The following is a 21223-nucleotide window of genomic DNA, read 5'->3' as shown; positions in this document are numbered from 1 at the left end:
CTTGCTTTTTATTTTATTTATTGGGGCACCTGGGTGGCTCAGTCAGTTAAGTGTCGGCTTCAGCTCAGGTCATGATCTCACAGTTCGTGGGTTCGAGCCCCGTGTCGGGCTCTGTGCTGACAGCTAGCTCAAAGCCTGGAGCCTGCTTCAGATTCTGTATCTCACCCTCTCTCTGACTCTCCCCTGCTCTCAAAAATTAATTTAAAAAAACATTTAAAAATTATTTTATTTATTTAATTCTCATTCTGTTGAGTGTGAAGCAATATCTCAGTGTGGTTTGTTTTGCATTTCACTAATGACTAATGATGTTGAATATGTTTTCAGATTAGTGTTTATTTCCTCAATTTACAACACTAACACTGATGACTAATACCTCCTTCTTAAAATCCCTTCCTCTCAGAGCCTTAACATCTATCCTCTCCTGATTTGTCTCTTTCCTCATTGTATCCTTAACTCCAGTCCTTTTTTCCCCCAAAACTTCAAATGTTTAAGTGTCCCAATTCTGAATTTTTAGCTCTGCCTGCTATATTTTTTCCATAACACTTAACTTCACCTGAAATCAAATTGTATATTTATTTACTTGTTTATTGTCTGCATCACCCATTGGAATGTATCTTGCGGGGTTGGAGACTTTGTCTCATTAATTACTATATTCCTGGCTCCTAGAGTAGCACCTGGCTATAAATATTTTTGCATGAATAACTATTAGAAAATGCAAATAGATGTTCTATAAATAAGGGGCTGAGATCTTCATTATTCAATAAGTTGCTGGGTTGCAACTGAACATATTTAATCAAGTGTATTTAATGTGGTTCTTCTCAAATACCTTAATGCGTTAATAAGCATTGTGAAATTTTACTTGACCATGGTAACTTTTGGTGTAGACTAAGTTATGGATTATCTGAAGTATTCTTCTAAATCGTGTAGCTAAACTGCTTGAAACTCTAGGAAAGTTTAAACTCTAGCAAAATATAAATCCTGGCACAACTGTGGAATGCTTTATCATTAGAGGGTTTGTGGGCGCTTCAAGAAGGAAGTTGTGATCACCAAGGCTCAATAAGAACTCACCAAGGACAGCTATGTCAAAATATCCCCATGTGTGCTCTCCATAGGGTTCTCTTTGTTTGTTTGTTTTATCAGAGTGCCATATTACTGGAAGGCCATGGCAATGGCATTTCTTCACAACAGGTTTTGAGCAGGCTTTATCATGATTTCCCTCTTCTGAGAAGTTGAATGGGTTGTCAGGATCTTGCAATCAGTCTGTCACTTCAGAATTTATGTAAGCTACCAGGCTGCGGTGAGGTCTGTGCCCTTGGGAAGAATCACCTACATAGTGAGGTGTTTGTTGTCATCAGTGTCAGAGTACATTCCAAGTGTTTACCAATGATCAAACATGGCATTTCCAGCACTGGGTGATAACAGAGCTTATAGAGATAGCCCTGAACAGTAAACCTAGGCAAGGAAGGCAAAGAATAGTAGGCATGGATGGACCTGGGCCCAGAAGGCTCCCCTAAAAAATACGTTCAAAGCCAGCTGTATTTAATTAGTGCACAACGAAAGATATATCCCTAAGGATAAGGGACGACCAGAGCACCGGAAGCCAGGGACGCATTTAGCCATTCGTCTTCCATAATGCAATAGAGCAGACAAAACAGTGAGTGACCTTGGTGCCTCTGGTCGCATTTGACAGGAAAGAGGTCAGGAAGCGGATGCACAGTCTAAACCAGTGCTTCTCAGACCGTGGCCCTGAACCAGCAACACTGGCATCACCTGTGAGTTTGTTAGAAATGCATATTTGAGGGCCCAGTGGTCTGTGTCTCACCAGGCTCAGGTTTGAGCAATGGCAGTCAAAGCAAGAGAAACAAGCTCTAGCAGCGGACAAACTAGAACAATGCCCCATCCAATGAGCTTCTTGAATATCTGCCTTGTTAGCGAGGGATCCAGTGCCTGAATGTGATCATTACTTGGTCTGAAGATTAAAAACAAAGGTAATGAAATACATAAAAAAAATAAGAGTTATACTCCCATGGCTTCATGTGTTGAGTACTAATTATGTCCTAAGCAGCATGCCGAGCACAGACTTAGCTTTGAATCCTCCTAATAACTAAGTGAGGTAGAGACTGTTGGACTCTCTGCTGCAGCTGAAGACATTGGCCCTTGTGAGGCAGGGGCTGCAGCTAGTTAAGTGGTGGGTCCAGGGTTTGCACTGGGTGGTTTGGACGGTACAGCACTGGTCTGGCATACCTTATTATTACATATACAAGGGAGATGGTGTGTGGGTGCATGGATGAATAGATGGATAGAAGAAATGGAGAAAAGAAGGGAGCAGGGAAGAACGAAAGGAAAAAGGAAAGAAAGAAAGGTGGAAAAGAGAGTTGCAATTTTGGAAGCAAGGGTTGAGTGAAGCCTCCTTCCAAGGTGGGCTATTTCCTTACACTGTGGCATTTTTCTGGTTTGATTTGGGAGTCAGCCAGCCTGTGTCTTCAGCACATTTCAGCCGAGACACATCCTCCATTGCTTTCTCCTAAGACTGTGTTTTTTGGGTAGTTTGCAATTTCTTTCTCCTTATTTGTTGGTTCTCCTTGTCTCCCTCTGCCCATACAGGCTTTGTAACTGAAGTGTACACTCACCCCAGTTGCTGAGCAATCTATGACTGCCTTTGTCATTGACTGGAGAATATTCTGGCAAAAACATGTCCTTCTTTGGGGACAGTGTGCTCAGGGGCTGACGTGAAGCTCCTTTGTGTTCTTCACCTTGGACCACCTTCTTTTCTGCCTCTGCCTTAATAGCCTATCATTTCCCCCATCCTTTTGCAGCAAAGCCACAGGGACACTTAATCTCCCATTCTCCAGAGGCTCTTTGGAAGCTCAGAGCCTGAACTCCATAATCAAGAAGGGGTGGGAGTGATCAGGGACAAAGTTTGATTCTTTGTCAGCCTCTCTGCATTTAGGCTTTTCATTTTCACGTTCCTCCCTTGGGTTTGTAATAAACGCAAGAACATAGCTCAAGGGCAGGAATGAGGTTTAACTTTAGCAGAGGTACAATAGAGGCTATTTGGAAAGTAAAACTTTCAAATGGCAGTTTAGCCTTGAAGAATATATTGAATTAGATATGCGGTGTGCCTTGATTCATGATCTCTGCATAATAGCATTGCTATGTATATTACCAGGGTGCTTTTATAGACTAGAGACATGGGCTGTTTAATAGATCAGCCTCACAGCATGAGCAGAAACACTCATGAAGAGCATGGGGAGCAAGAGCCACAAGACCTGGATTCCTGAACTATCTCTGCCGCCTCCCATGGGGTCTTGACTTCCCTGGGAATAGATTTCCTCATCTGCAAAGTGGTTATCAGAGTTGAACTTGCCTCATGGGATTATTTAGAGCAGTAAAAGGGATAAATGCTAAGCACAGAGTGTTCTTATCATACTAAGTAAAACTTTAATAAGTGAGGACTATTTATATTACTTTTATATGATTTTTATTTGGAAACATGGATTCTATAACGTGACCCACACTCTTTGCTACCTTCACTTATTTGCTCTTTACTTACGCAATTCTCTGTTGGCCAATCCTTATTTCTGTCACTTTCAAGAGTCACCATGGTCACCTTTTAAACCATGCTGTCATTTCAAAGTACTGGCTAAATACAACCAACACTGACAGCTATGAATAATTCCACACACCCCCTAAAACACTCTGACATTTCACTCAAATTCTCATATATGCCACCAAGTTGTTCTCTCTTGTTTTGTGCCTCTCTATTCTCCACAGATTTCAGATACAGTTACTGAAGGTGAACATCATCTTCCTCTAAAAAAAATAATCCAGCAGTAATGAATGTGGAGTAATTGGGCTTCATGGGAGCATCACTGTCAAGTCTAGAAATATATGAGGAGATAATCACATTTCATTTTTTTTTTCTCTTGTACATTTTTAGCATGTTCATGTCCACGTTCTTCCAAGGAAGGCTGGAGACTTTCACAGGAATGACAGCATCTATGATGAGGTGAGTCTATCTCCTCTGATCTTACTATTTGATCACAGACGCTGTCAGTATGATGAAATCAAGCTGATGAACCAGGTATCACCCTGGATATATGGTCTTAAGTGGGATTGCACCCACTATGACTTGGGAAGTGGCAGTAGAAGCCAATGGGCCAAGAATGGTCATTAGGGAACTAAAGACAAATGAATCGTAGTGATTTTATTTTCTAAATGAAATGTGGAAGAACCCAAGTATCTTTGTGATTTCTGCCTTATCATTTACCAGGACACTAAATATTGTCCGGAAATATGGCCCAGAGTCTGTCTATAGGAGAAAATCTGTAGTGCTCCCAACCAATGGAAATCAAGCTGATTCATATTTTTTTTAGTCAAATACTACATTTAATTTTAGAGACCCTTCGTAACTCAGCTTGTCTCTCCTAGCACTTATTCAAAGTGGAACTTTGAATTATTGTCAGCCTAAACCAGTTGGTTTCAATCAGTGCCACCCATGTATCATAAACATTTTAGCAGTTACTTGATTTCTGGAACTTTCCATTCAGAGATAGAAATGTGAAACCTCTACGAAGATGAAGTATCGAGGTGATCTGGTCCTAGGACCTCATGTACCTGAGAAACTTCAGGGGTCTGTCTCCTCTGTGGGGTACATCACCTATAAGGGGTATTCTGGTATAAAATACTAAAAGATAATTTCAGTGTAACTACCTATTCTAGCCAGGGATGGGCAAATACGTTCCCCAAATGATCGAATGGTAGTGGTGCCCTGAGAAGGTTGGTTGGAAAGATTTTGAGGCTTTTCTGGATGAAACAAAGACAAATGTGATTGATTAGCAATATCTAGCACAGATGTCAAATAAGAAAGAGATGCCATTTTTGTACCTATTTGATGCTCCTGTTCTAACCCCTTGAGAGCGATGTTTGAAACACATTTTTTAAATTTGGTTGTTCATCATGTAACTCTATCCCTATGTTTATCTCTACCTGGTTTTATATTTGCATGGCTTTTGTTTTTTTGTATTTATGTGTCATTTAGAAAAATATATAGTGTTTCTTTTCAGAAACTGGCATTAAAAATGGCTACCCAGACTGGACAATAAAGACTGAGGGGGTCATTAGTTAATAATGAGACTTACGATTAATTTTTCTGGGATCCATTAGATTCTTTGAGGTGATGGTGAGCATGCCTTTGGGATGTCCCTCATTATACTGCACTTCCTCTTTTTTTCTGAGAGCTGCAATAGGACTGTGCAGGGTAGAAATGCTCTAGTTACTGGGGTCCCGAAGTACCGGTTTTTGGACCAATTGCTGCAAATCTCAACTCTCCAGAGATCCCATCCCTAGAGATTCAGACCCAGTATATTGTAGATTCAGGAATCAGAAATTAGAGGAGCATAAACAAGTGCCCAGGAGATTCTTGTGCATGGATAGGTTTGGGAATAGTCTCTCCCAAATGTGTGCTTTCTCAAAGTTAGATCCTATGGTATTGTAATTTGAACTCATTTTCATTAGACTTGGAGTTAGCAAGGGCTTAGTTTGAGTTGGAAGAAAATCAGAATTATGGAGTAATTATAAAGTGATGCCTTTATAAAAAATATGAGTACTGATCTTATTAGCATAAACTAAGGTTAATAAAATGTTGCCAAGTACAGGCTATTTTAATGAATAAATTAGCACATGATTTATATACAAGCGAATACGGCTAAAGTGTTATTAAAAGTGCTTGAAAACACTGTTTCTTAGGCTGAACTGTCACCTTGAAATCTTATTTATATTCCAAATGCATTCATGACAGGAGCTATGGGGCTACATTTCAGCCAAGTTCGAGACATGGTGTCCAACATTGAGGTTCGTGTGGTGGCCTTTGTCTCCTCCTTTCCTCTTCTGCCCTTGTATGCGTGCTCTCACAGCATCTCCCAGCCCCAGGGATGAGGCAGCACATGTTCCTGTCTCCTACCTGTTAGGAGAAGCATCCCAAGAGAAGCAATTGCTATAAGAGTTCTTTTCTTTTTCTTTTTCTTTTTTTTTTTTTTTCAATTAACTGGTAAGTCACATGCAGTATAGACAATACCCACTAAGGGAGATGGTGGTATGAAATTATGAAGAGATTGGACTTGGGGACTGGCAGAATTAGGTTTAAACTCAAGTGCCACCTGCTAATTTTGTGACATTGGGCAAGCCACTCAAGCTCTGTGTTTTAATTCTCTTTAACACGGTGATAATTCCCTTCAAAAGACTGTTATATGAAATATATGACACAGTCTACATGCAAAGCTTGTTGCAGGACTTGGTACATACTAGGTCAGTGTCTATTAATAGGTAGGTGCGTCTGTTCTTATTGTGATCATTACTTTTGTTTTTTAAAGCTTAGCATTTGGTGGGTAAGTGGAGAACCTTGGATTCGAAGCCAGGTCATTGGATGCTTCCATTCAATGCTGTTTTCAAGGGTCAGATTTCCAATTTTCTCTCTACCTTTAACTGCTTATTCTCAGATTCATCTTTCCCTTTATACAAACATATAGTTTGAGTACATAATAAGATAATGTCTAGAAAGTGGCACAGGGAGCATGAAACATTGCACAGGCATTATTGGTACAAGACATAATGTACATTAGACTGAATGATCTTAATCAGAAATGATAGAGTGATGAGGTACAGCATTCTTTATGCTGATGGGACCACTCACTCTAGATTATGCATCTGTCCCTGAAATACAACAAACAGACTGCTGCGGAGGGTGGGGAGTGGGGAACAGGGAGAGCAGAAGACTGAGCTTGATAAAATGTAATTGTGTTCCTACTGCTGCGGAAATAGAAAATGATACCTAAAGAAGCCCTAGGTTGTAAATTGGCTAAGAATATGGTGTTTTCCCTGGGCACTGTTTTAGGAGAGATAGTGACAAACTGTGGAGAGGGTTCACAGAAAGGTGATTGGGATGGCAGAGTCTGGACACAGTGATCTGGGAGTAGTTGAAGGTGGGGATATTTTGTCTAGAGAAAGGAGGAGTTTCAGAGGGAAGGCAGCGACAGTCATTATTTCTAAATATATGAAGGACTGGTAGGTGGGGAAAGTATTAAATGATCTATGTGACTCTGGGAATTGGGGGAGGGGAGATTGGAGACGTTCAGGCTAAAAGGAACCAGACATCAGCTCCACATAACAACAGATCAAATCGATAGAAAGTGCTAAACACTTACACACTTACAGTGCTGTGTGTGTGTGTGTGTGTGTGTGTGTGTGTGTGTGTGTCTGTGAGAGAGACAGACAGACAGACAGACAGAGACAGATATAGGGGGGAACTTCTCTTACCTGGATCCATGCAAGCATAGATGGCCATGATTCTTTAGGAGAACCTCTACAACCAGTCTGTGGAGGGATCACTTAGTTCTATGATTCCTGTCTTTATAAATCTGGCCCAGTAGACAATAACCTATATTTTTAGGTTAGGCAATTCTGTAACAAATAGTGTGAGAAGTTGATGTTATTGTTAGTATTACAGCATTTGGGTTACTGACTAATAAGACAAACTTTTTGTGTTGTTCATAGAAATGCAAGTATAGCTCATCTTGGACTTATGAGAGACCATGCTCTATTGATTTTTCTCTTTCTCAGCCTACTTTCTACTTTTTCCTCCAGTTCATTGTTGCATATTGATGGTCCATAGGCTTTGCTTGCCTCCTCATATGCCTGAAAAGTATTTCTTAATGAGTCTGAATGCTGTTAGGTATGCCATTCATTCTTCATGTCCCTACATTCCCCATAACTCCCTGTCTCTTACCAAGGCTTTCTTCCCATGTTTATGATACATGTCTGGCCACCAAAGGCTTTGGATTTTGAGACCTGTCAATTTCATGGCCTACTCCTCTTCTTTCTACCACTCAAATGTTACTATTCTACAGAATCATCTGTCTAGTCCGCTATGTATGTCACTTCTCTATAACCTCCATTTTACCTCCTTGATTCCTCATGTATAGTACTTTGGCCCTGGGTGAGTTCTTCATCTTCAGTGCATCCTGAAGTCTCATTCTCTCTCCCTGCTTGCTTTTGTGAAAGACTATTCTAGTTCCCACCTCAGGGCCTTAGCACATTTTTATTTGCCTGTCAACTCAAGTGACTTGATGTATTCATCCAAATCTCAGCTCAGATGTCACCTCCTTGAAGAGCTCTTTTCATTGAAAATCACCCCAACCCATCTAAGGTATATAATCTCTTACCTTCTCTGCATCAATTCCCTCATATTATTATGTTTATTTTCTTCTTAATAGTTACCACACCAGAAATAATTTATCTGTTTACTGTTCAGTGCTTGTGTTCCCAACTGCCCTGTAAAGACTTGGGAACAGGAACCTAATCTGGCATAGTGGAGGTCTTCAAGAAATATTTTTTCAATGAATGAGTACATGAGGGAATGAGGTGCTGAACTAGAAGAGCTTGACATTCCCTACTAGTCTTAACATAATTTAAAAGGAGAGAACATCTTGCTTTTCAGGGGATCAATTTATTAACTCATAGCTACATTGGGTAAGATTCTGACATGATGTTTTCAGCCATCTGAGGTTAAATTAATGGAAGATTTATGGAACAGGATCTGTTGGTAAGAAATCAATGTGCACACAGCTTCACATTGTCCCACATCAGAAAGATGGTGAGTAATCATAAACCTCATCTGATTGCTAAGCAAGTCTGGTACACGTGTGTCAAAGTTGATAAGTAACTTGTCTCCCCCTCAAAACCTAGGCTTGTGTGTCTGTAACAAGTACAGATGTGAGATTTGCCAAAAGCAACCTTGAGAGTTCTCTTCCTTTAATTTTGACCTTGATTATCATCTCTTAAGATTATCGTTATCTGTTCTTTGTCCAGCTTTGTGTCCTGGATTTGTCTTTGTGCATTTTGTTCACTAATTTATCTTCCTGGTTTCTGAGAATGAGTCTCTCTCCACTACCTCAAAACTGAGTTCACACTCAACCCATTCTAAGAAAAAATTTTTATGATAAAGGCCTTTCTGTATTGTTTTCTATGCAGATCTTATTTTTCCATTGCTCTCAAACCATTTCTATATATATGTTCTTTAAATTTCCATGAATTATGTGAGGCCTTCTCTGAACTCACTGGGCTCTCCATTATCTTGACAAGTTGATGAAGATTATGATAATGACATAAATGGGTCCTTGGTTAAAACGGAATGTAGAGCTAATGTGGGGGAGGGAAATGTCCATTGCCTAATGCCATGGTCCATCATCTCATTAACTCTGTAAGGCTTACCCTAGCTGTGTCCCAAATAAGCAACTCTCATAACTGTATTAGACAATTCATCAATTGTTTATGGGTGACATTGAAGGCTGTGATTGTGCACTGTATATAAAACCCATTACTGACGAAGGAAGTGACTATTATTAAAGCAAATGGGAATAGCAATCAGCAATTGGACAATTCAACCATGAATTTCATAGACAGAGCAACTGTGGGTTCAAGCATGTCATGGGAAACAATTGCTTGGCTTAACACAATGCATGAACAAAATCAATTTGCTAAAATGCAGGTCATTTGGCCCTGAGGGCTAGAGAAAACTATTATATTGCTGATAATATTTATTGTTGAACTTGGATCTCTTTCACACACCATTTGACAATGGGCTCAAAGTCCATGGGTCCCCAGTTGACTCCAAAAAGGAAGGAATGTTTCAATGAGACAGTTAATTAGCTTTTTTCCTATGGGTTCAATGATGTTTTCATACTGAGGAATGCATTTTTGACTGCTTGAGAATTTTGGAATGAAAACTTGATTACTTCTTGTAAAGAATAAAACAAGAACTCCATGGGTTCTTCTAAACTCATGAGAACTTAAAAAAAATGCTTATTTGAAGCATAGTTAACATGTAATATTATATTAGTTTCAGGTGTACAACAGTAATTTGAGAATTATATACATTATGAAAGGCTCACCATAAAAAATGTGATTATCACCTGTCACCATACAAAGATATTATAATATTATAAGAACTTCTACCTCAAAGAAGCTGTATGTGATATAACCAATCAATAAATATATAGTAGCGGTAGTTTATTTATCCTTGATATCAAATTCTCCCTGATTGGATTTCTGAATGCTCTTTGGTTACCTATTTTAATGATATGAGAATTGAGTAGACATCTGGTTTACCCTTTTCTATGTCAGATTATTACTCAGTTAAATCTCCCTGTCTCATGAAAGAAAGGAATATAAGATTAGGGGAGAAGTATTTATCTGGTTAAAAATTATTTCTTCCCATTTTTTCTAGTAGAGATAATAATTTGGGGAGCATACAATTCAGAAGAAATTATTGCATGTGAAATGCTGAGAAGCATGTAGGATTATAATGGGGGTGATGGCCGGGTGGGGGCCTCCAGAGAAAATCACAGAATAGCTGGATACAAGAGGAAAGACAATGAAGGAAGGCAGAAGAGTGGCTGATGATGAGAGAGGACAGGTATCTACAGAATATACGTCAAGGCAAAGGATGCCCCCTCTATGGTTTTCCCTAGTGTTGGCTTTGAGAACCGCTACCCTAAGTCGTTTTTCTCAGCACTGCTCTCCTCTCCATTTAAAGTTCAATGGCCTGTTCATGAGAAATCAGCAGCAAAAAAGTAACCAAATGCCATTCTATCCATCATGCCAAAGTAAGACCACTCCATGTGTTCTGAATAAGCCTTTGTTGTATAGGGTCTGTTCTGCCTTCCACAGTGAATCTTCTCTCCAAACAGATATATCACCACAGAAATCTGTAAAATCATGCTAGTTAAGGTGGCAAATGCCTGCTCTATGAAGGTGTTCTCACTGAGATACCTCTGTCACAGTTGTGTTTTCAGTCACACAACACTATCATCAAACCTCCACTAGCATCAGTAATTGAAGATTGGACCACATATATATTTTTAAATTTCTAAAAATATTTTTTAACATTCATATATTTTTTCAGAGACAGAGAGAGACAGAGTGTGAGGAGAGAAGGGGCAGAGAGAGGAGGAGACACAGAATCTGAAGCAGACTCTAGGCTCAGAGCTGTCAGTACAGAGCCCCATGTGGGACTTGAACTCATAGACCATGAGATCATGACCTGAGCTGAAGTCAAACTCTTAACCGGCTTAACCACCTAGGGACCCCAATTTTTTTTTTAATTTTTGAGTTAGGTGTATAGGCAAGGTTCTTGACTTAACTATAAACAGCCACTTAATAAGAGTGTCCAAGAAAAATTTCAGTAACCTTGGAGCCTATGGCCCCCTGAAGAAAAGCGTATCACATAAGAAAATTTTCCAAATCTATTTTATTTGAGAGTTGAAAGTATAGGGAAAAGGGATAGGAAAAATTATTGGAGGAATAAATTATGTGCAGAAATGGATCAGTACAGCAAGAGATAAAGAAATATGAATTTCACATTGACATTTTTCTATCAATAAAAATTATAATGGCCTCAAAGAAAAAATTCCCCAAACATTTGACTTGATCTCTCTTTTATTATTATTATCATTCTTAATGTTTATTAATTTTTGAGAGAGAGTAAACAGAGGAGGAGCAGAGAGATGGGGCCTGATGTGAGGCTTGAACTCACGAACTGCAGGATCATAATCTGAGCCAAAGCTGGATGCTCAACCAACTGAGCCATTCAGGTGCCCCTGACTTGATCTCTCTTTTAAAGATGAAAAGCAAAACAAGCAAGAATTAAGGGTGAAAGAAAAATAGGAACTAATATAATTTTAAAGCTTCAAAGCACTGGATTTTTTTTTTTGCTTTTCAGTTATCAACTGTCACTTTTTAGACAAAAGAATGGTATACTTAATTAAAATAACCTCTATGAATAAGTCTTATTACCCCTTAGCTTGCAGCAGGAGCTGTTCTTTAAATCTGTCATGTGTCACATGCCGACAAGGACTACTAGGCCTCCTGCTTCAGAAAAGGCACATGGGGCCCTGGAAACATAGCCTGGCCTTTGGAATCCCAGCCCGTGGGCCCAAAATATAGCTACACTTGTGTTATCATCAGGTCCTATCTATTACAATGTCCCCAGTCTGTACTTTGTACATTGTGTATTAGAGCACCACTGCCCAACAGAAGTATAATATGAATTACTATGTAGTAAAAATGTTTCAGTAGCCACATAAAACAAGTGAAATGAAATTGGTGAAATTAATTTAATGATATAGTTTATAACCCATCATAACCAAAAGATTATCATTTTATCATGTAACTAATATAAAACCTTATTAATGAGATATTTACATCCTCTTTTTGTATGAGTCCTTGAAATCCAGTATGTATTGGATTTTATATTTCTAGCACATTTCATTGACACTAGCTCCAGTTGGCTAGTCTAGTGACTACCAAATTGGACAGTGTAATTTCAGAGTTTATTAAATCTCAACGACTTCATTTGTTTTCATAAAATGCAACTTAATGCGAAACCTCTTAATTTTTTCACCCTGGCCTTCCATAGCCAGAGGATAATGATTTATTTTTCCTGCTCCTTAAAACCAGAAGATAAAATAAGACATAAGTCATTAAACAGTTGTGTTAGGTCCTGTCATCCCTAATCAAATATTTTGTGGAAGTTTAACAGTGAAATGACCTTAAATATGACCAGGTAGATTCCTCTACACAGATTCTACATTCATTTTTTAAAAATTATCTTTGTGCTAATTTCACTGGGATGTTCACAAAATAATCCATGAATTTTGGAGGACAGAGAAACCACTATTTTGATTATTGTTTCTTTGGATCATTAATCCTTTATCGGTGGTCTAATCAAAATTATTCATGTGGCCAAACTTTCTCCCAATTTTGAAAATAAACCCATTAAATGTACTTTTGAAGTGATATCAGGGTTTAAGACTGGGGACTCCATATCCAGATTGGTTGGTTCTTACCTCAATGTCCTCATCTGTAAAATGGGGATTGTGATGGGGCTGCTGGAAGAATAAAATAATTTGTTACATATAAAGCCCTAGAACAATGCCTGATGCAGTGTTAATGCGTGATACATGTTAGCTACTATCTATGTAATCATTAACAGTATTATTACTGTTATCATCAGAGAGCATTCCAAAGTGTTGGTGGGAATGAGTGAGTGAGAAGTTGGAAGCTGAAGTAGGTAACTGTCCAGAGGCTACATTCTCTGGAGACCCAGGAGGTTTTCCAAATGCCAGGGACTGTCCAGGGGAGGTCATACAGGTTTAACGTCATTTCCTGTGACTGTCATTATGCCTGTCTGTAAGCCAACAGCCTTAGAGACACAGCAGTTCAATAATTTGTGACCACATTAAATTTCCAAGCTGCCACAAGTATGCGTCCTGCACTGCCCAGACCTGCAAACATTTTCAATGACAGAATCCGTTCTGGAAAAAGCAAATTCTGATTTACCATTTTATTCTAAGACTTTCAAATTGCTTCACCTTACTGGTAAGCAGCTCTTTTTGAGATTGTTATGACCCCCTAGACTTAGAGGAGCAAGTTGAGAGATGCCAGATTTTCTTTCTGCTCCAGAAAAATCTAGAAAAGGCTCCTATACCTGCATAGCTAGCTCTAAAATCTACACAATGGCTCAGAGTACAGTAGTTTATTACAAGTTCTTTAATGTTGAACTTGCTATTTAAATCTAAGTATCTCTTGTGTTTCCCATATTTGAAATGGGAGAAGGGAATTTGCTTCCAGTAATGAATAATAGGTGAATAGTGATAAACAATTCTAATTCTTAATCTTGTTTCCTAGGGAAAGGACTAATGAAAAGTACTAATAGAATAAGACTGTTATTGTCATTTAATGAGAGTCCACAATGGGCTGAACTCTGTGCTAGGTGCTATACATACATTACTTGAATTTTTGTAATGCTTGCAGGGTCGATATCATTAATACCTTCCGATTAAAACTAAACCTCACAGCAAGTGGGTGTTTGTCTCAAGACCTTATAATTAGTTCATGGCAAAACTTGTTTATATTGCAGTTCATTTGACTACAAAGCCTTTGGTCTGAGGCAAATAGTATCCTTCATTTTTATGGAAAACTCAAAGATGGTGAGATAAATGTCTTTTCTAGATCTAGAGAAAAATTTTTTTTCCTAGAGAGAGTTTTCTAGACTCCCAATGCTAAATCTCAAGCAGTTTCAAGATCTCTTTTGACCTTAGAGACATTCACTCAATCTCCTAGGTTTTCACAAACTCATAGACCCTGGACACACCACTTATAAGTAAGCACCTAATAAGAGGGTAGGAAACTGGCATTTTCCAAAGTTAGACATTTTCTCTGCTTTTTCAGTACAACCCATTAGTCTCTACATAGATACTTTATTATAACTTCTTTTTATAGTGTTTTTTTTTTTAAATTTTAACATGGGGAAGTCATCAACACACTCTAGCCAAGCTTCTATAATTCCCAAGGTCATCCTTTCTGAGCTGGTTTTGCTCACTGAACCTCTTAAATACTTTTGTATGCCTTATAGTGTATTCATGTCATGATAACACACTAAAATATTTAAAAGGAAATTGCTGCTTTTTTCTTCCTCAAAAAGAAATAGTCCTTGCTTACAACTCTCCATGGACCATAAATATCTTCGAGGCCAGCTGTACCAGTACCTGTTGGAAACGCTTCTTACATTAACAGTAACTAAGGAACTCATTGAATATTCCCTTTTCCCTGAAATGAAACCCTTCTTCTGCATCTTCTTTTTCCTTTAAAAGAATTTTGGTTCTTTTTAGAAAACTCTTCAGAGATCTTGAAGAGGAATGTGTACATTTAGGTCAAATCCATGCATGAACCTTCAACTGGCTTCTCTGGTAATCTTGGCTTCATCAGTTGATATGAAGACTGAGGCTGAATTCACTTTTAATAACCTGAAATAAACACCTCAACTTGTTTCCTTATGCCACTTTCCATCTACATGATATGCTTACCATTTACTGATTTACCTTCCTTCCCTGGGGCACTGGTATAGTTTCTTCTTTCAGATCTCATCTCAGAATCAAAAGCATAAGGATTAGTGATTTGGTATACAGCTGAATTCAAGTTCTTGAGGAAAGTGAGGGGCATTTGGTGATACTTTCCAATGGAGAAGTAAGTTATGGTGTGGTTATGACTTTAGTATGCTGAGGAGGTCATGTATCCAATGAAGTGCAGGGTCGGGCAATGAGTACATTTATCTCTAAGAATAAGAAAACTGAGGCAAAGAGAAACCTAGTAACGTTTCTGAGGTCACAGGAGAGAGAGAGAGAGAGAGAGAGAGAGAGAGAGAGAGAGAAACAGACAAGGTAGTCATACTGCTCAGTTCTCTTCCGCTCTTCTCCCTCTGTGAACTCCCAGAGAGTTTTAATCCCCTTCATCCTCCTGACCTCTTCACACCCAATAGACCTCCCTCTTCCATGGAGTAGGCTCTTGAAAGTCATTTGCAGAATTGAATCTGTTACTCCTCTGACCCTCTGAATTCAGAGCCTAGTTCTTGTGTTTCTCAGTTCTATGGCTTTTTTTTTTTTTTTTTTTTTTTGTCAGCTGCAAATTCCCCCACTCACTGTTCAGGTACTACCTTCTTTCCTGTCAAAATCTCCTCTCAAGAAAGAAACTGTATCTTAATTATAAGGAGAGCAGTTCACATTGTTAACTTTTCTGCGATGACAAAGTATTTTTCAAACTAACAAAGCCTTATGGGAAGAGAGTAGGATTTTAAAGCTGGAATATCAGGCTTTAGTCTGGAGGTACAGTGGGACCTTGCTGGTAACTCCGGAACCAAATCACAAAGGCCAGCTCTGGATCTTGTACTCATTTCTAGAATCTACCTGCAATTAGTTTGAAAAGCGGCCCCTGAGAGCCCCACCAGCACTAAGATAAATCAATCTAAGGTAGAACAGTCCTCACTCACCTTCATATTTTGGGTTTGTGTCAATACCCTGCAAAGAATGTAATAGATATTTCTATTTTATTCCACTGTAGTCTCAAAAATGCTGTTATCAGTATCATAGTTTCCAAATTACCTCAGAGTACGTGTCTGTAAAACTTGTATAACTTATCTATTTCAATTGAAAAATCTCTACCTGAGAAATAATTTAAAGTCAAATAATAGAAGAATATGTTTTAATAGTATGTATTCATATATATGGATGAGTACTTTAAAATAATGATGTAAAATATTGGGATATAACATTGAATGAAAATAATGGCATATAGATTGAGACTAGAATGGAAACACATACATCTGGTAATTAAAAGGGATTGTGGGGGCACCTGACTTCTGATTTCAGCTCAGGTCATTATCCTGTGGTGGCACTGAGTCTGGACATGGGGCCTCCTTAAGATTCTCTCTCTCTCTCTTTCCCTCTGCCCCTCCCCCAAGTGCCTGTGCATGTGTGCACACACATGCATGCACCTTCTCCTTCATTAAAAAGAGAGAGGGAGGGAGAGAGGGGGAGGAGGGGAGAGAGAGAGAGAGAGAGAGAGAGAGAGAGAGAGAGCGAGCGAGCGAGCATAGCTAGATAATGGAATCATAGGTCAGTCTTGTTTCTTTCATCATACTCTTTGGCATTTTCCAAACTTTATGTAGTGAATGTTCAAAATTCTACAATTTAAATAAAATATTATGTGGTAATTTTTTTAAAAGGAGACATTGTGTTCTTTTTCACTCATTGGCAAAGACCATCATTTATAGGTAATTGGTGAACATAAGAAAGGAATAGACTTCAGTTTGGTGAATCCTTCTTGGGAGATGCCCGTATGTGACTTACTACTTCAGCTGAAATATCCAGAGAAATGGCCTTTGTCGGGTTTCCACTCTCTGACTTGTTAGTAAGAAAATTACTCTTCAGTATAACATTTTCGCTGAGTTCCTGCTCAGAGTCACAGGAAAGAATATATTAGATATAGTGCTTTGGAGTCTCATCCTCCCTAGTCACTTTGTCTTCAGTTTCTTCTCCATCACCAAGTCATCCCTTACTATTTCTTAGGTTCACCAGTGGCCCATATGCCAGTTATTAATTTCATGATCACCAACTTGACTCTCTAAAATGGAAATATCCTTTAATCCCCAAGTTGGGTTTAATTTGTGGCCGTGATAGCAGACTACTTCATCAGCCCGGGGCCAGCTTTCGGTCAGCATGTTCAGTGCCATCTCAGTCAGCTCAGCCCTATAATTCAACCCTATTCTGGTTTACAACCTTTGGTTCAGCATTCTGCTCTCCGGGGCCTTTGTGAGCCACGTGTCATGTGGGGCAGAAGAGGGTTATGTAGTCCTTGGCTGTTGTTTCTTTGGCCTCCGCTGTGTAAGTAATCTGCCTGCCTGGTCATTGGGTGTATCCTCTGTCTGTGCTGACCCCCATAAGCATGGCAACCACCCTTCGAGGGTTGATGGTCATGGTCTCCTTCCTCCCTAAGTGTCCACGGTCCTCACAAGGCCTCTGGTCACAGCACAGGAAGGGCACTTACTCTGTGCTCTTTGCCAGTTTTTCAACATTCTTCTTTTGGACACAGAAATGTCTTTCTGTTCTGCCGTGTTTTCCTGAGACCTGCAGGAGATTTGGGACTCCTTGGCAGACACTCATGCTGTCACTACCACACTTCATCGTTCTCTTTGCGGAACACTGTGCTGCTGGAGTTGTAGATGGGAAATGCTGAGGACAGGTACCTTCTCCTCTAGGGTTCCCAATCCAAAGAGGAGGTTCCCAGCAAGTCACTGTGGAAAGCAGAATGATTGTCTCCCAAGGGTATTCATGCCCTTGGAAATATGTTACATGGCAAAGAATTAAGGGAACAGATAGAATTAAAGTGGCTAATAGCTGACTTTGAAATAGGGAGATTATCCTTTATTATCCTGAGTGGACCCAATATGATCACAAAAGTCCTTAAATGTGGATAAGGAAGGTGGAACAGTCAACCTCAAGGTGATGCAGCGTGAGAAAGATTCCAATGGTCATTGCTGACCTTGAAGGTGAAAGTGGCCCATGAGCCAAGGAATGCAGACAGCAGCTCTCTAGAAGCAAGAAAACAGATTTTTCCCATAGGCCCTCCAAAAAAGAATGCAGACCTTCTGACATTTTGATTTTAGCCTATTGAGACCCATTTTGGACTCTGACCTCCAAAACTCTAAGATAATAAACCTGTGCTGTTTTAAGCCAATAAGTTTTTGGCAATCTGTCACAGCAAGTAGCAAATTAATGTACCTTCAAACCTCAGGATTCAGCGTGGGGTTTGGAGGAAGGGCAGGGGTGGAGCAAATTACTCTAGTGTGTGCTTGTTAGCTTTCCCTCTCTTTCTGTTTCTGTTTGTCTCTCACTTGCTTTATCTCTCTTCACTCTGTCCCTTCCCCAGTTTGAAAGTCTTTTTTCAAGTCTGGGAATGGGCAGGTAGAGCAACTTAGCCTCCTTATCCCTGCATGAATTATTTCTCATACTGGGCGGAAACTTTTGCACTTAGAAGCCATGTTGGTGAGTGCAGGAGACCGCTGCTGCGTGGTAGATGGGCTTCCAGTTTGCCAGAAGAGAGGGTCAAGAGGGAAATGGCACATCAGTGGTTACTTTGAAATAGTAGCTCACCTTATATGGATAAGAAATGAGCAACAGTAACCACAGAGAGAGCAGAAACGACTAAGTACCATGGCGCAGTGCACTGATGAAGGGCCATCCAGGTTCAGGGAAGTGACCACCTTCTTGCCTCTACAGTAGCTCATGTCCTGGCTCTATTGCTAATGAGACCTTGGTCGGTTCCCTGTGTCTGGGGCTCAGTTTCCCTTTCCTCACACTGAGAGCCATTCATCTCATCTCTGCCACCTCTAAGCACACTTTCAGCTCTGATACTTTGTGATTCTATGACACTAACTAACTAGTTCAATTGAGAAAGAACCACTTGCCCTGAGGACTCCCTCCCTTTGATTTCTGCACGGAGGCCACATTAGCATAGCTGAAAGGATATTGACACTGCAGTTGACTTTTAAAATCCACTGAGAAGAGGAGATAAAATGAAAACACACCAGATGGAATGTGAGCTCCCTACTATTTCAAAACTTAGAAATTTCCACTAAATGTTGGCACAAACTTAAAATTAAATATCATCTTGAATGCTATTTACAGTTTTCAAAGTGGCAATGGTAGTCTCTTTAGAAAGCGAAGACTATGATAAGATTGATTCTATGACTTAAGGAATTTTATTTTACAGATGAAAATATCAAGAAAATAATTAGGATATAAAAATAATAGCGGGTGGGGGGGTAGTCACGCGGACAATTGAGACACAGTGTGATTCCGCCGCTGACTGACTGGAGCCTCCAGGAGCCCAGTGCTGAGAATCTCTGTGAATTTGACTCTTCATCTCATGTAGATTCACTATGTAAATTGTGACTGCCTTAATTTTTAGGGATTCTACATGCGGTGGTTCTTCATCCATTTTGGGTTACAGACTTCTTTGAGAGCCCTACTGAAAGCTGAGAACTCTCTAGCTAAGAAAAATTTTAAATATTTACACAGATACTGTAAAGATTTGCATTTAATGTTAAGATTCTTTTAAGCCCCGGGTTAAAAATGCCCAACTTGAAGTAGAGAAGAATGTTCTCTGAATCTAGGAAATTAGTGAAACTGATTTTGTGCAAGAAGTTTTATACACACATATGCCTACATGTACACACATGAACATACACAGTGACACATAATCAAGGATTTGTATTCACATCTTTCAGGCTATGTTGACTCAAGACCCAACTGTCTCCATTTGAGAGCATTTGAGGGTTTAGTTATTCTCCTATAGAACAAATGTCAGAATGCACAAGGAGGAGGAGAGGTGTTGTTTTTTTAAGGTTTTTTTGTTTGTTTGTTTGTTTGCTTGTTTGTTTTGAGAGGGTCTTTTGAAAAGGAAGCGTTCGCTGGACCTAGGGCAGAGCTTTGTCTGGGAGCCGTAATTGAACACATCTGATGGTTGACTCTGTCACCTTCCCTTTAATTAAAAGTCCATTCTCAGAACCATGTCATAGCTTCTCAAACACTGAACGTACAAATTCACAAAGAATTCGTATTTCCACTTTTAAGTTTGTTAATTGACTTGATTTCTCATGTTTGATGATTATATAACACCAGGGTACAGAAAATAATTATCTCAAAATCTACCTATCATAAATCTTTTTGAAGTGTCAAGTAGCCTTTAAATAAGTTGTAAAAATAGGGCTTCTTTTGTCTTTTCTGTCAGTGAAAGAAGTTACATATTCAGTTTTTCTATTCTCTAATATACTTCTCATGATTATCTTTTAAGTGTAAGATGACTCAGACTATGGGTCTATAATATCAAAATGATAGTTTGAAATTCAAATTTTTGAAGAATCGCAGAGCCAGTTGATTCTAAAGTAGTTGAAAAAAGTGATTTTTAAGGAACATATTTTATAACTCCTTTCATTTTTCATCTTTAATTAACATTTTATATGCAGTGCCCTTATTCATTCTCCACCTACCTACAAAAGGCTTACTAATTAGGAAGCTGTAAGTCTGGTTGATCTAGATATTTGAATTCAAATGATACATTGACTGCTCAAACAATGCATCTAAAAGCAAGAATGCATTCCCTTCTCCCATAAAATGAACAATCCCAGCCCGATTTCATCTCCAGCTCATTCTTGAAGTCCCTTCCACATATACTATTGTTCATCACGCTCCGTTAATTTCTGTAGCCAAACACTTCTTGTAGTTATTACTATTCCTGGGTAGGCAGAAGTCCTGAGATTCTACTCTCCAGAGGTTTTCTGGGGATTTCCTAAAGCTGCTAAATCATATTCCTCAGTCTACTTCTCTCTTGATTATGAGTGAAATTAGAAAAAAAGCTCATAATTTTGCCAACTTCATATTTTTCCCAATCTCTTTGTGAAGTTTGGGGAGAGAGATTTTAATGCAATTCCAAATCACACCAAAATTATCTTCTATTTGTTTCTTTCTCTCCTTCTCTCCATTTATTCCTACTTTTATTTTTCCTACCAATTACTTTTTTTTTTATTTTTTAAAAAATTTTTTTTTCTTCTCCATAATATTTTATTATCAAATAGTTTTCCATACAACACCCAGTGCTCTTCCCCTTAAGTGCCCTCCACCATCACCACCACCTCTTTTCCCCCCTCCCCCTTCCCCCTCAACCCTCAGTTCATTCTCAGCATTCAATAGTCTCTCAAGTTTTGCATCCCTCTCTCTCCCCAACTCTCTCTCCCTCCTCCGCTCCCCCTGGTTCTCCATTAGGTCTCTCCTGT

General features: G+C 39.2%; 1 protein-coding gene and 1 long non-coding RNA gene across 6 annotated transcripts in view; one reads left to right on the top strand and one right to left on the bottom strand.

Moving 5' to 3' along the window:
- Nucleotides 1–21223, top strand: part of FHIT (fragile histidine triad diadenosine triphosphatase) — a 1373604-nt gene that overhangs the window by 1194131 nt on the left and 158250 nt on the right. For all 5 annotated transcript variants that reach the window (XM_029917797.1, XM_029917796.1, XM_029917795.1 and 2 more), the window contains one exon: nucleotides 3941–4009. In XM_029917797.1, the coding sequence (XP_029773657.1) occupies nucleotides 3941–4009 (69 nt within the window). The remainder of the gene's footprint in view (nucleotides 1–3940; nucleotides 4010–21223) is intronic.
- On the bottom strand, nucleotides 5758–15039 carry LOC115274329. The gene is made up of 3 exons (XR_003901183.1): nucleotides 14922–15039; nucleotides 7315–7458; nucleotides 5758–5962 (listed from the first exon to the last, which is right to left on the bottom strand). It is a non-coding gene; the product is annotated as an uncharacterized LOC115274329 (long non-coding RNA).

The sequence above is a fragment of the Suricata suricatta genome, chromosome 12 (genome assembly GCF_006229205.1).
Source record: "Suricata suricatta isolate VVHF042 chromosome 12, meerkat_22Aug2017_6uvM2_HiC, whole genome shotgun sequence".
NCBI lineage: Eukaryota > Metazoa > Chordata > Mammalia > Carnivora > Herpestidae > Suricata > Suricata suricatta.
The sequence above is the reverse complement of the archived record's forward strand: the minus strand, read 5'-3'. Positions and strand labels throughout refer to the sequence as shown.